At 40.8% G+C, this 14,155-nt stretch overlaps 1 protein-coding gene across 2 annotated transcripts in view; it reads right to left on the bottom strand.

Moving 5' to 3' along the window:
* The window catches only part of PSD3 (pleckstrin and Sec7 domain containing 3), a 470,121-nt gene that overhangs the window by 290,405 nt on the left and 165,561 nt on the right, over positions 1 to 14,155 (bottom strand). For both annotated transcript variants that reach the window (XM_023515535.1, XM_023515536.1), the window contains exons 3-4: positions 10,534 to 11,611; positions 7,187 to 7,582 (exon numbers count right to left, since the gene is read on the bottom strand). In XM_023515535.1, the coding sequence (XP_023371303.1) occupies positions 7,187 to 7,582; positions 10,534 to 11,611 (1,474 nt within the window). The remainder of the gene's footprint in view (positions 1 to 7,186; positions 7,583 to 10,533; positions 11,612 to 14,155) is intronic.

Genomic DNA, 14,155 nt, shown 5'->3' with positions numbered 1-14,155 from the left:
GACCTTGGGAAGGAAAGAGAGGAGTCTGCAATTCAGGAGGGAAACACTCACTGTCACAAACCTTTGTTATAAGAATTCTCCCCATCACAAGCAGAGGTACCTCTCCCAAGTCTGCGCCCACTGAGAACCTGAACTGTGTCTTTCTCAGCTTTCTGTTCTGCCTCTAATCAGTCTCCAGTGAGCGCTTCTCAAACTTTCAAGGGCTTACGAATCACCTGGAAATTTGGTGAAAATGCAGATTTTGACCAAGTAGGTCCAAGGTCAAGTCTCATGGAATTTCTAATAAGGTCCCACGTGACTTATGCTGCTAGTCTGAGGTCCACACCTGGGAGAAGCAAGGAGTTGACAACCTAGGCTGCATGACAGAATCATCTGAGAAGCTTTTAAAGCTAGCCCTGTCCAGGTGCCGCCAGAGACCAATAATAGAATCAGAATCTCTGATGGTGAGAGAGAGAATCAAAGGCGTAAAGCGCTCTTCAGGTAGTTCTAATACACAGTCAAGTTTAAGAACCCCTTCTCGGACCACTTCTCAAACTTCACTGTATATGCAAACCACCTGGATGTCTTATGAACATGCAGATTCTAATCTAGTAGGTGAAGGATGGAGACAGCGGTTCTGCATTTCTAACAAGCTCCCAAGTGAATGCTGCTGGGTGGCAAGATTGTAAGAAATAAAAAAATCAGAAAATCTCTGTCCTTCAGGGTATGTAATTTATAAGGCATTCCTTTCATAATTTTAGATTCAGAGACCAGAGACCTACAAAAGATTTAGGTACAGGCATTGGAATGAGCATATAAGGGATGGCAATTATGATGTCAAAGTATTTATCTGACATTGGTTTTCCACAAAGACATAATTAGCAGGACACACAGCAGCCCCCAAGTGCTCCTGTGTGTGAGCACTTCAGCCCACTTGTCCTTAAGAGCTTCTCACTCTACCACCTGCAAGACTCGCCCCTAAAAGGGCAACTCCAAAGTCTCTCCAGCAACCTTCAGTGCCACATTCCCACCAGCCCTCCATGAATGTCCCTCTCTCTCCCCAAACCCAACCGATCTGAAACTGACCACACAGGTGCTCTCCTCCCAACCGATCTGAAACTGACCACACAGGTGCTCTCCTACCTTGTCTGCGCTTTTGCAGTTTTTGGCCGGGGCTGGATTTGAACCTGCCACCTCTGGTATATGGGGCTGGCGTCCTACTCCTTAAGCCATAGGTGCTGCCACTTGTCTGCCACTTTCTCCAACTTAGTGGATTATTTCTTGATGTGCTAAGTAACACAGGTTTGAAATCTCACAGCCATCCTGTCTGGGCTCCATGTGTCCTGCATTCAAATACTCCCCAAAACCTCACACCTTTCTTTCTTTTTTTTTTAACCAGGCTTTTTCTTATCTATTTTCTTAATATTCCTTAAACTATTACCCAGACTATTTGCAGAAGTCATTATAGGTTTAAAATTAGCATTCATAAACTAGAACTGAGCAAATTCTTCCAACAAAATTGCAAATTGGTTGGTAAGGTTATTTCCATTTCACCAATAAGGAATGACGAGTTCTGCAAATGAAACAACCTTCCCAAGATCAAGGTGCCAGGAAAGAGGATGACTTCTCCTCCTGTCTTCTGTCTCTGATCTCCACATTCATACCAGCCTGCCACAGGGCACTGCACTTTATAAATAAAGAAAGTGATGTCTACGGAAGCCTGAAGCTTAAAGCTTGAGAGACTGGGTGCTGGCAGCTCAGAGGCTGCTATGGGGCTCAAGCATACGGCCAAGTGGCAGGACGGCTTTTCTTCAAATTTCCACCATTATTGGTAATAACTTTCATTTTATTATTTTCTACTATGTACAAACATTGTTAAGCCCCTTGATTTTCTTTTCTTGATTTTTGTTTCACTGGATTGATCTCATTTGCTCCTCTCCTTCCTTTACGAGATAAGTATTTTTAATTCAAGCTACACTTGGAAAGGTTCCCAGATTTTGTGTATTTACTCACAATTACACATTTAGTAAGTGAGACAGGAGTGAGAACCAGGGATGACTGGCTCTAACTCTCCCCCACCCTCCCCCCATCACTGGACAGGAGTTCCTCTATGAAAAAAATAAACCCAAATTCACAATCACAACTACTTAAAGAAGCCACAAAGAGACAAAAGTAAGAAGCTCTTTTGCTGCAGAACAAATCCCAAAACATAAAAGGATTAAAGAGATCGCGAAAGCAACAGCAGCCACTGACGGGCAGGGCAGCGAAGCTTCCTCTGTTAACGACAGAGGAAAAGCAGCCAGACCCATGAGGACATTTCACGAGATTGAAAAGATTTTGCCTTAACTAGTATCACATTATTTTAATTTCTTCTTTTAATATTTATATATTATATTCAAATGACTTCAGGTTTCAATTGTGATGTTGGGAAATTTTTTGAAACAGCGCCTCAACAAATGTATTACTTTTATTTCACATGACTTCTTCCTAAAGCAGAAAGACAGCAAGGAAAGAGAAAAATTGAAGGAAGGCAGAAGATAGCTTCAAACACCAGCGTTCCATTTGCGAAGGGGATGACAACAGCAAGAGAAAGGCAGATGACCACAAATATCCAATTCAGAGTGGGCTGCAGACAGACCAGGCAGAGCAGCCGCACACAGATGGAATTCACCCTGCTGCCGTACCCCTCGGATCCCCAGCAACATCTGAAAGACAAACTAAGAAGCAGAGACCTCTCACACTAAGAAAGGTATTTAAAAGGCAGTTTCAAAGACTTCAGAGAACCAAAGGAGACGTTCCCGCCACATCACCGTATTTGCGATCTCTCTTCTCTTCCTGTCCAAACCCAGGCTCAATGGAAAAGGACAACATTCAGCTCTGTTAATGTCATAGTGAGCACATTTGCACTTTGAGGACTTACTGGTTGGAGTTGTGGTCATCTGCTGATAGACCAGCGCGGGAAAAGCACCCAGACACAAAGGAACCCATCAGAACATGTATAACTGTAAGTCTCTAATTATCCTTTCTAATTTTGGAACCATGTGACTGGACTTCACACAGCACCGCTGACCCCCTGTCAGCCCGAGTGCTATGGAGCTGGACCACATAGGGGTGGGGGGAATCCTGCTCCTTGCCCCTTCATTAAAAGATTGTGTTACACTTTCAGGATGAGCTATGTCCTGGCTGACTTGAGGCTTCCTGGACTATGTTCAGTCAGGGCACCCAGGAGAATTTAACAATCCCTGGCTAGATTTATTTTAGGATTTTCAGTCTTTTTTTTTAAAACCTTGCAAAGCAAGGTCTACTTGATATCACAGGGTGATAAGTAATACTTTTAAAGACAAATAGACAAGCACTCAAAAAAATGTCTTTGCCAGCCCAACACTAGAATATCAAAGATTTGGAATATTTTCTTCTTTGACTTAAATGAAGTTTCAGGGGAAAACACTGATCCTCTGGCCACCAAAACACAGTAAAGTGCCAGGCAAGAAAATGTTCCTGAGAGAGGGGACTAAGATCCACTATAATGCCACAACAGCCTAGTCACCTTTCCTGTCCACCTTTCTCTAAAGGAGCCATGTAACAGGGACCGTCACCTGGGTTCAATCACCATCAATACTGCCACAGAAATGATCTTTAAGGACAAAGCAAGGACAGATATTGAAATAGAAAAAAGATCTAAAAACATATTACTACCAAAACAAATACACTTTGTTTAAGATGTTTGGTCCTGTTCTGAGACTCATCATGAAGTCATTATCACTCAGACCAATGATTTTATGGTCCAACTCAGCATAGCTCAGTAAAAGCCAGACTGGGTTCAAGTGCTGAGTGTGCCACTTACTACCTGTGTGACCTTAGTAGTGGTGACTCAGTTTCCTTATCTGGAAAATGAGAACATTAATAGTTCCTTCCTTTCTCCTGCCTTATCATGAGACTTAAGCACTATGTGTATAATGAATAAACAAACCTATGGATGATACGTGATATAAAATTATGTCAGTTATGAAATTAACTAAAGTGATGTTTTGTACAAGCTGACAACTAAGATTTTAATTTCCTGGTTCATGTCTACTGAATATCAAATAACTTCAACAGGAGGAAGTGACTAGTCCTGACCTCTTTCCTCAGTGCCTTCCTCTGAGTTCACTTTATCCAACGCGATCAGAGCCCGGCCCACTGCCAGCCAGCAGGAGAAGCCAGTGGCTAGGCTAGGAATGCTAGGAATGCATACTTGTTTTCTTTATCACTTTTCTTTTGTAGCTATCATATTTCTTAATGCAATTGGAAAATATTTTTTCCTTGGATTCTAACACTGTGGCTCTCAGGGCTTGGCTAAGGGACAGGCTCAATACCTGAGTCTGCTTCCTTACCTCTGCAGAGGGGATATTTCAATGCAGGAGAAATTTTAAAAGGCTGTTCATTGATTGCTTTAAACATTTATGGAAACCTGTTTATTATTGACTTGGTGGTGAATGCATATACCAGCACCATCAATAACAACAACTAGCTTCACATTTAGAACTTAGTTTCTCGAAAGCAAGCCAACTCAGACTTCCGGCTCTTTTTTTTTTATTTTTTTTTTTGCAGTTTTTGGCTGGGCCTGGGTTTGAACCCGCCACCTCTGGTATACTGGGCCAGCGCCCTACTTTGAGCCACAGGCGCTGCCCCCAGACTTCCGGCTCTTTACATATATGGCATGAGAGAAATCAGATCAAAAGAAAGAATAACAGTTTTAGAGGCCAGGAAGCCCAGAACAGCGGTTGAATCTGGCCTCAGAGGCAGACGACTTAAAAACTAGCACAGGATCTATCACTAGAAAGTCATCTGGCTGTGGGTAATTCACCCCACCAAACAAGAACACAGATTTTTATAAAATAAAATAAAGTTATCGGAGATCCCTTCAAGCAGTAAAAGTCGTAATACTCTCATAATACCACACATCATATTAACACAATTCCTGTATGATTGCAACTTCCCCAAAGCACCAAAGAAGGCAGAGGGGCTAAAGAAACATATGAAAGTTCTCTAATTCCTTTAAAATTTCTTAGGATCATTAAGACTGCTCTATTTTTCTAATGTTGAATAAACACATATATCACAAAATAAAACTTCCTCTGCTCATAACCACTTATTGGTCTTATGACAATTCAGGGAACATGAAACACACAGTGAGGGGCCCCATAAACTAGTCTGTCTGAGGCACTGGCGGTGCTCAGACAGGAGGAGGAGCAGAGTGGGGGGCGAGCAGGCTGGCTCCTCTCTTAGATGCGCTCATTCAGGACTACAATTCAGTCTTTTACCACTGGGGAAGATCTTGTGGTTTGACAACGCAGATGACACAGCTGAAACTTTACCTCAAGATGGCCTGAAGGATACCACTGTCTAAATCTCAGACACTAAAATACCATAACCTACTGCAGTGCTCTCCTAACAGCTTAACTCTGTCCATACTCATGACGGGCATCATGCTGGCCCCAAAGATGGCCACTTCCTCAATGCTCAGGCCACAGGTGGAATAAAACTTCCAGCCAATTCCTTCATTGATATTCTCGTCTTATCATTTGTATACCCACCCTGTGGCTTCCTCAGCCCCACCACTTCAGCTCCTCCACCTATGCTTGGTCAGTAATATAAACAACTTCCCCTCACCCCAGAAAGTTGAGTTGGAGTTTCAATGAAATTATCTGTGTATCTGTCCTACAGCATTTTATCACAATTTAGTCTTCAGAGATGATGATGAAGCAGGAAGACTAAATGGTACCCTCCACTGAGGGACACCCCATCTCAAGGACATGGCCCTCTTGGGGACGTCCCCATGCCCCTTACTCAGAGACACCCTCCCTCTCAGACATACAGGAAATCTAAACATGGACTTATCCGCCAACCAGTTCAGATCCACACAATTACTCGGGGCTCCCACTTTGTACCAGGTGCTGCACTCGGTGCTTTCGTCCATATTAACCCTTCAGATTTCACAGCCACATAACACCGTGGCTGTCATTCACCCCACTTTGCAAATAAATAAAGCAGGTTTCATAGAAGTGGCTTACATAAGTAAATTCAAACCAAAGTCTTGGGCTTCTAACATCTTCTTCTATTCATTATCTCACTGTGACCCAATTAGACAATCAATATCCACTATTTGTTTCTGTGGAAATGCCAAGCTACAATGTTCTAGTGTGCCAGTCTTGAACTTGCTCATCCAATGAACTATAAAACTATAAACTCATTATATAAAATGTTTAACACAGGGCAGACTGCTTAACAACAGAAAACCTGTAATATGAATACGGACTTTTAACAAAAGCACTGGTGTTATTTCATACGGCTTTAATATGGTCTATCACCATTTAACCTTCCCCCCACCACTATCTCCATGTACACACAGAAAAATATTTCAAAACTAAATATGTAAAATGGTTATAAAGTTTAGCATTCTTTGTCCATCAATAGAGATGCAAAAAGACAAATAGATGATCTGAGGATGACAAAAAGGAAGAAATGAAATACTGCATAATTCACAGACAGGAAATTCCCAAATGACAGGGGTGGTACAGGTAACCCATAAAATTTGTCATTTTATCTCCCAGATAGACTAAAATTCTAAAACCAAGTGAGAAAATGAGTACTTAGAGCCTTGTCAAGGCATCAGCAATCTTAAGCATCTGTAACCAAATCCTTCTCCCACCACCTCAGGAACAGAAGATAGCCAGATAGAACATGACCTCTCAGAGCAAAGGGCTGGGGAGACTCTGCTGAACATCTAATTTAAACCCTGGATTTATGCTTAAGGAGGCTCTGGGCTAATCAAACAACTTGCTCCAAGTCATCAACCAACGTCCGTGTCAGACTAAGCCATAACCTCTCAGTGTTCTTTTCAGATACCACATCACTGCCATTAAAACTGCATCATCAGAGCTAATACCTATTCATGGCCCACAGAGATTTTTTCAGTAACCTACTTACATATGGTAATCCAGGAAATATCACAGAATAAAATGACCATAGTCTGCCAATTTGGTAAATGAAGGTGTATCCTGTTCAGGTGTATCCCCTAAAACCCAAGTTACTTTTTACTCATATCATTCGTTATAGCCACAGAAATTAGCCAAATGTTTTGAAAGTATATTCCACACTCAGATTTCCCAAAGAGAGAATGCCACAAAAACTACCACCAGGAAATCAATGACAATGAGACTAATACCTTCCCCAGAAAGCAATCTCCGGGGTGCCTTTCGTGTAGATGGAGTCGCTGGGATCGTTCAGCCCGTTGGTGGCCCCGCTGGAATAGCCCATCACTATTCCACCATCTGCTGAGACACTCAGAATGTCCTGATGTCCTCGCTCAGAAGCCCTCTCCAAGAACTGACCGCCTTCTTTAATGCGTTGCTGAATCATGGGAGTGAGAGGCATTTCAAAGCTGAAGTAGCTGTCAGGTTCTGAGTACAATGTCTCCAGTGACTCTGCACTATAGTATAAAGAAGTGTTGTCCAGAATGGTTTCAAACTGGGAGCTGTACACGTCGGTGGAGTCCTCCGTGTACCCAGGCCCAAGGATATCTTCGTCTTCTCCCCGAATGTGTTCCTCTTGCTCAATGATCCTGCAAAGTAAAGAAGAGTGTAGAATTTCAATATTAGGCTAATCTCTTTTTTTTAATATATATTTTCTCCTTCAACCACACAGTAAGAACATTCTGTAGATCTAACTATTATATTCGCTGAGCTTATATCTTGACATATTTGGGAAGGAAGACATGAAACATACTTGGCTTGAAAAATTCTTCGCATACATATGGCTACTATACTATAAATAACTTAATAAAGTTTCCAACTGGTTTCCTAGTATATAAGTGCATCTAGTCCAATGAATATTTGAATAAAATATTAAATTCTCATTTTAGTCAGCTATACTGTACAAATTCAGATTATTTACAACCATAATTCCTAATTATACCAGAAGCATAAATATATCATGTAAACTTGCAATAAAAATACACTAAACTTTCACCAGTCTATTAATACTTTCTGATTGAAATAAGACCAAATGCCCTCAAGAGTATGGTTGAATCGGAATCTAAGGGCTGCCCTCTGCTGGCAATAATGCAGCACTGCAGAGAGATTTCAGGTCCAAGATTTAGCAGGGAATGACCTAAATAAAACCAACACATATTTATTGCAAGGCAAACCAAACCCATTAGACATTAGAAACAACTTAAAAGTCAATATATAGAGGTGGAGCATGAATTTTGGCACACAAATATGAAGAATTAACATCAGCATGTTCTTCAAATATTAAAAATGAACACTAAGGCTAGGTACAGTGGCTCATACACATAATCCCAGCACTTTGGAGGCCAAGGCAGAAGGACTGCTTGAGCACAGGAGTCTGATACCAGCCTGGGCAACACAGCAAGACCCCAACTCTACAAAACATTAAAAAATTAAAAAATGTGGTGGTACACACCTGTAGTCCTACCTACTCAGGAGGCTGAAGTGGGATGATTGCTTAATGCCAGGAGTTCAAGGCTGTAGAGCTATGATCACATCTACTCCAATGTGGGCAACAGAACAAGACTCTGTCTCTAAACTCTCTTTTGAAAATTAGGATAATTAGGTCAAATTTAATAATTAGAAGATAAATCAGTGGTAAAGAGCAAGAGGTCAAGAGTAAGAAAAACTAAGCTGAATCTTGGCTGTTCCGATAATCACCAGCTGTGTCACTAGGGATAATGTAACCTCTCGCAGCCTCTAATTTTTACAAATGGGAATAAAATAGAAATAGGAATTACCTATGAAGTTTGTCCTAAGGAATCCACATTCTCAGGTATTATCAGAATTCACATTCAACAATGCAGCTGTCTTTGTTGTTGTTTTTAAATTATGGATGGTCCACCATGTACCAGATACCCTGTTCCCAATGGCTTCCAGTGTGTGGAGAGATGGGATGATGATGCCTCTCCTGCCTCTCCACACTCCTTCACACTCCTCTCCTCTGCTTTCTATGCACCAACCACAACGTTGACGTTTCAACTCTTCAAATGTGACATGAGGCCTTTGCTTCACACTATTCTAGTCAGGCGACCCAACAGCTTCCTCTATTCCCTTTGCCTGGAACATTCCTCCTGCCCATTCTCTGCCTGGCTAACCCCTATACCTCATTTCCATTTCCCCAGAAAAACCTTTCCCAAACCATCAAACGCATTAATTAGCCTCTTCCCTCCACTCCTATTATTCTTTCTAGAAGCTCTCAGGTTCTTCTGTCTTGTGGGACCCAGCATAATTTGTGATCCTATAATTATCAATATGTTTATGTCTCTCTTCAGCAGTAAATTCCACAAGGACAGTGACAAGGGACCTTATCCAATTTGAACATCCCTTTCTTCCCAACATCTCATGTCAAGGACATAGTAAACAATCAGAAAATATTTGTGGAAAGAAAGGAAGGGAAGGAGAGAAGAAAGGAGGAATGAATTAATAACCTGAACAGCAATAAAATCGTAACTTCAGTGGGATACAAATATTGAACCATAAGGGAAGTCTGCAGATGTTATGTGTCAGGGGAGGGGGAGTGGCTGGAATCCTGATAGTTACCCTAAAGGAGCAACATCCTCAGCAGATTTGCAAACCATAGAGGAAAAGGTATCTTCTTATATGGACTAAAAAACCCAGAACAAAAAATAAATGCTTCAGCCTTGACCCCGATGTCTCACATATAAACTATAAAATGTGGCATCATGAGCACTGAGACAAGATGGTACAAATTCAAAGCACAGGACACAAGGAATGACTTTGCTCAAAGGGGCACTGCCTGGTCAGACTGTGATCAAAGGGAACAAAGAAAGATGGGTCGTACCTTCTGGGGTCATCTCCATGACTGCCTCTAAGCCGGTAAGAGAGTTAGAAAAGCAGGGAAAGATCCGAAAATTCCATATGATGCCAAGTTAACTTATCAAGGCCATAAATTTAAACATGTGCTACTTGTAAGAAGAAGAAATTCCCATGTGACTATCATGGAGCAATTGAACTATAAACTCTACTTCTGATCTCCTGAGATGTCCTTTCCAAATATAGAATATACTGGCTCCCAACCCCAAACCTGTGTTCACACGTGTAGGAAGGCTGCACTGTAGGCTGGACTTCAGCCACTGGAGTTGTACCCAGAAGAAATGTCTAAGTTGTAAAGACCATATGGAGTATGTCCAAAGAGTCCAACCCTTTTCATATTATTAAAGATAACTGTGGGGTACTCTAGTTACCCTGGTGTTGAAAACTTGAAACCTATCAAATGGAACAAAATGTCACAAATGGATTTGCCCAGTTCAGTGTTCACAGGCTCTTCTTCCCTGCTCCAGGCCTAATGGACTTTATAACAAGATCACTTTAATGTCTTAGCAATGTAGAAGGTATCTCAGAAGGACCTAACTTCCAGTAACTTCCCCTCCATTCTATGATAATGAGGACCCAGTGTATTGTGAGTTGAGTTCTCCTATCAAGCACAGGATCATGGTTTTCTATAGTATCTTCCAGGAGTCACAGACAGCAGTGCACTCACCTTGCTGTGTCTCTCTCTGGTTCAGGTTTCTTCTCCAGATGTGGTTTGTTGTCCTTCAGGAAGACGTCATCCTCTCCACTCTCATCCTGAAGCACAGAAGGAAATGACCCTGAGCTAGTGCCAGGTCTCTCTGAAGGAGCGTTCCAGGTTTCATCCCAAACATTCTCAGTTAAACGAGTACACAGACCAGCAGATGAGATAAGCTGGCTTGGCACTTTGAAAAACTCTTTGCTTACAGGACAGGCTGTCCTTTCCAGTGATGTTTCAAAATCAACAGGATACTGAGTCTCTCTCTTATCTCCTGACCACAGTATCTCCACCCCTTGAAATTCCACATGTTTGATTCGGCCTGGGCGTCCCAGGGAGCTGCCTCGATCGTATCTCTCTGGGTGCCCCCTCCCGAGAGAAGACTTCTGCTCCTTCAAGAAACCAACACTGCCCGCAGAATTGTGGGTCACTGCTGGGCTCCCCAGGGAGGACACAGTTGCTGCCCCTTCTCTCCCACTCTTAGTTATCTGGGAAAGCTCTGCCTGAGTGTCTCCAGTCAACAATGCAGTCAGATCCTTCTGGATGCTCAAATAAAAGTTTTCCTCAGTCGTTACTTCAGCGGAAAGAGGTATATCTGGCGACTGTTCTTGGCTAGCTGGGAGTAGTTTATTGGCTCTCCGTGTTTTACAATTGGCAGTGTCCAGCTCTTTTTCTACCTGCTGAGCTGAAAAATTAGAAACACCATCTTTGTTCAGTACCTTTGTAGCCTGTAATGTCCCTGAAGCAATTCTGGCTTCTGTGGCTTTCAGAGCTGAAATCAAAGAGTCAATGGGTTGTAAACTTTGTTCCTTGAGGTGACTTTGGGAGGGGGCCTCTCTAACATCTCTTTGTCCTTCTGTAAAACTGTCGAGCCCACAGTGGTGGCCACCAGGAAGCTGGACCCCATGCTGCCCTTGTGGGTGGCATGGCAGAGACTCGGCATCAAACTCCAGAGAAGTTCTTAGGCCTTCTCTGCCTTCCTCCATGGTCCCATATTCTGGAAATTCATTTGTGACATTCGGTGGGAGTAAAGTGCTTCCTCCATGATCACCTATGAATTAGAACAGAATGGACACATGATTTGTTTTGAACAACAGGGTCCAGGATGTATCAGTAATATTCACATATATTAGGGACTCAATAATAGTTAGTAATTTGATTCTTTCACAGTCTCCTCCCTCCTACCACCCACAAACACATACTTCTCTTGACCTTGCAGCTCCTTAGCCTACATGAGTATACCACAAAACTTTCAGCATAGGCAATAATCTAATGACACGGGCCATATTTAACCCTGCTTCTGATAAAAGTCCCACACATGAAGATTCAGGAACTCAGTTACTTCATATGCAAAAAAAGATTAAAGTAAGGAGACCTACCACCTTCCAATCCCACTCAAAAAATAGCAACTAAAACATTTACATTGGGCATAACACCAACTAGCCTTATGATCTAGCCAACAACATTTGTGCAGTGCAACCTCTGAGATAGAACCTCAGAAAAAAGTTATGATCTATTTAAAGTCAGTAAGTATTTTTTCAGCTAGAAGTCTCTCCTTTACTCCTGAATTTCTGTGGAAAAAAAAAGCTTTCAAAACATCCCTGAAAAATGAGAAGGAAGTCAAAACGGAATCCAAAGCTTACTATATTGAGAAAGATTTACATGACCCCAGCTGCACAAAATTTATTTTTTCTCATTTTACTTATTTTTCAATTGACAAATGATGTTTTATATAAGGATATATATATATAGTGTAGACCACGATGTTTTAACATATTTACACATCATAGGATGGCTAAATCAAGCTAGTTAACATAGCCATTGCTTCCCATATTTTTGGTGGTGAAAACACTTAAAATCTACTCTTAGCAATTTTCACATGTATAATTCACTGAAAGACTTGATTCCAAAGCATGCTTAAAATGAGATAACTTGGAAACACCAGTTAATACATGGTAGCCTTCAGTGTGTTAAAATTTGCTTAACAGTAATATATCTAAGAGTGTATCTTGTTTCATATTCCATTCTTTAAAATAATTTCAAATATATTTTAAAAGCTAAATTTGAATCAAGTGTCAACAGAATCTAAGAAGCACTCTCTGGGACAGCAGTGTTTGTAAGACCTTCACAAGACAGAGGAAAGATGTAGCTTGTTGATATCTGAAGAGGAAGCAAATTTTCAAACTCTGATTTTGAAAAAGAAGGCAGAAAAAAAACCAATAAAGATCATCCCTTGACTGAGGGTGGCATATTGATTCTTAATTTTTTCAAGAAAGAATGCAATAGGCTTTTTAATTTGTCTACCTTTTAAGATTCAGTGTTTTTAATATATTCACAAAATTGTACAAGTATCACAACTCTTAATTCCAGAACATTTTGATCAACCCCCCCCCAAAAAAACCTTCATCCATGAGCAGCCACTCCCCACTTTTCTTCCAGTAACTACCAATCTACTTTCTGCCTCTACAGAATGGTGTATTCTGGACATTTCATATAAATGCAGTCACCCAACACGTGGTATTGTGGGTCTGGCTTCTTACACTTAGCACAGTGGTTCTCCGCCTGTGGGTCACAACCCCTTTGTAACAATAAAATATATCATGGTATTAGGAAGGGTGAGAACCACTGACAGCACAAGGTTTGCAGGGTTGACTCATGTGGTCGCATCTATCAGATGTCATCTCTTTTACTGCCAAATAATATTTCATTGTATGGAAATAAGCACATAGACTTGGTCAGTTGATGGAATATTTAGGCTGTTCTCACTTTAGGGCTACTGTGAATAATGAAATTGTATATAAGTTTCTGCATCTACATATATTTTCAATTCTGTTGAGTGGCATTTTTGGGTCATACGGTAAACTGACATTTATTGTTTTAAGCAACTGCCAAATATTTTACGTTCCTACCAGCAAAGCCTGAGGGTCCATTAGCATCCGTGTTTTTTATTACAGACAGCCTAGAAGTGGTATCTCACTGTGGTTTTGATTTGCATTTCCCTAATGACTAATGATGTTGAATACCTTGTCATCTGTTTATTGACCATTTGTATATCTTCTTTAGAGATATGTCTATTTAGATCCTTTGCCCAATATTAAGCTGGGTTATTTATCTTTTTGTTATTGAATTATAAGTGTTCTTTATATATTATAAAGTTTTTCATCAGAAACAACTTCAATCAGAAAATATTTTGCAAATATTTTCTCCCATTCCATAGGTTGTCTTTTCACTTAACTGATGGAATCTTTTGAAGTACAAAACTTTTTAAATTTTGATAAAATCCAAATTATTGTTTTTTCTTTGGTTTTTAGACTTTCAGTATTATGTAACAAGTCATTGTCTAAATCAAGGTCACAAACATTTCTATGCTTTCTTTTAAAAGTTTTGCAGTATTAGCTATTGTGTTCAGCTGTTTGATCCACTTTCAGTTGATTTCTGTGTATGATGTAAAACAGAGAACCAGCTTTATTCTTCTGCATGTAGATATGCAGTTGTCCCAGCACCATTTGTTGAAGAATATTCTTTCTCCATTGAAGAGCCTTGAGAGTAATGTAGAAAATTAACTGACCGCATATGTAAAGGTTTATTTCTAGAC

This window comes from Otolemur garnettii, unplaced genomic scaffold, assembly GCF_000181295.1.
Source record: "Otolemur garnettii isolate 467f Iridium unplaced genomic scaffold, OtoGar3 scaffold00074, whole genome shotgun sequence".
NCBI classification, from domain to species: domain Eukaryota; kingdom Metazoa; phylum Chordata; class Mammalia; order Primates; family Galagidae; genus Otolemur; species Otolemur garnettii.
Note: the sequence above shows the minus strand (reverse complement) of the source record. Positions and strands in the feature narration are given on the sequence as shown.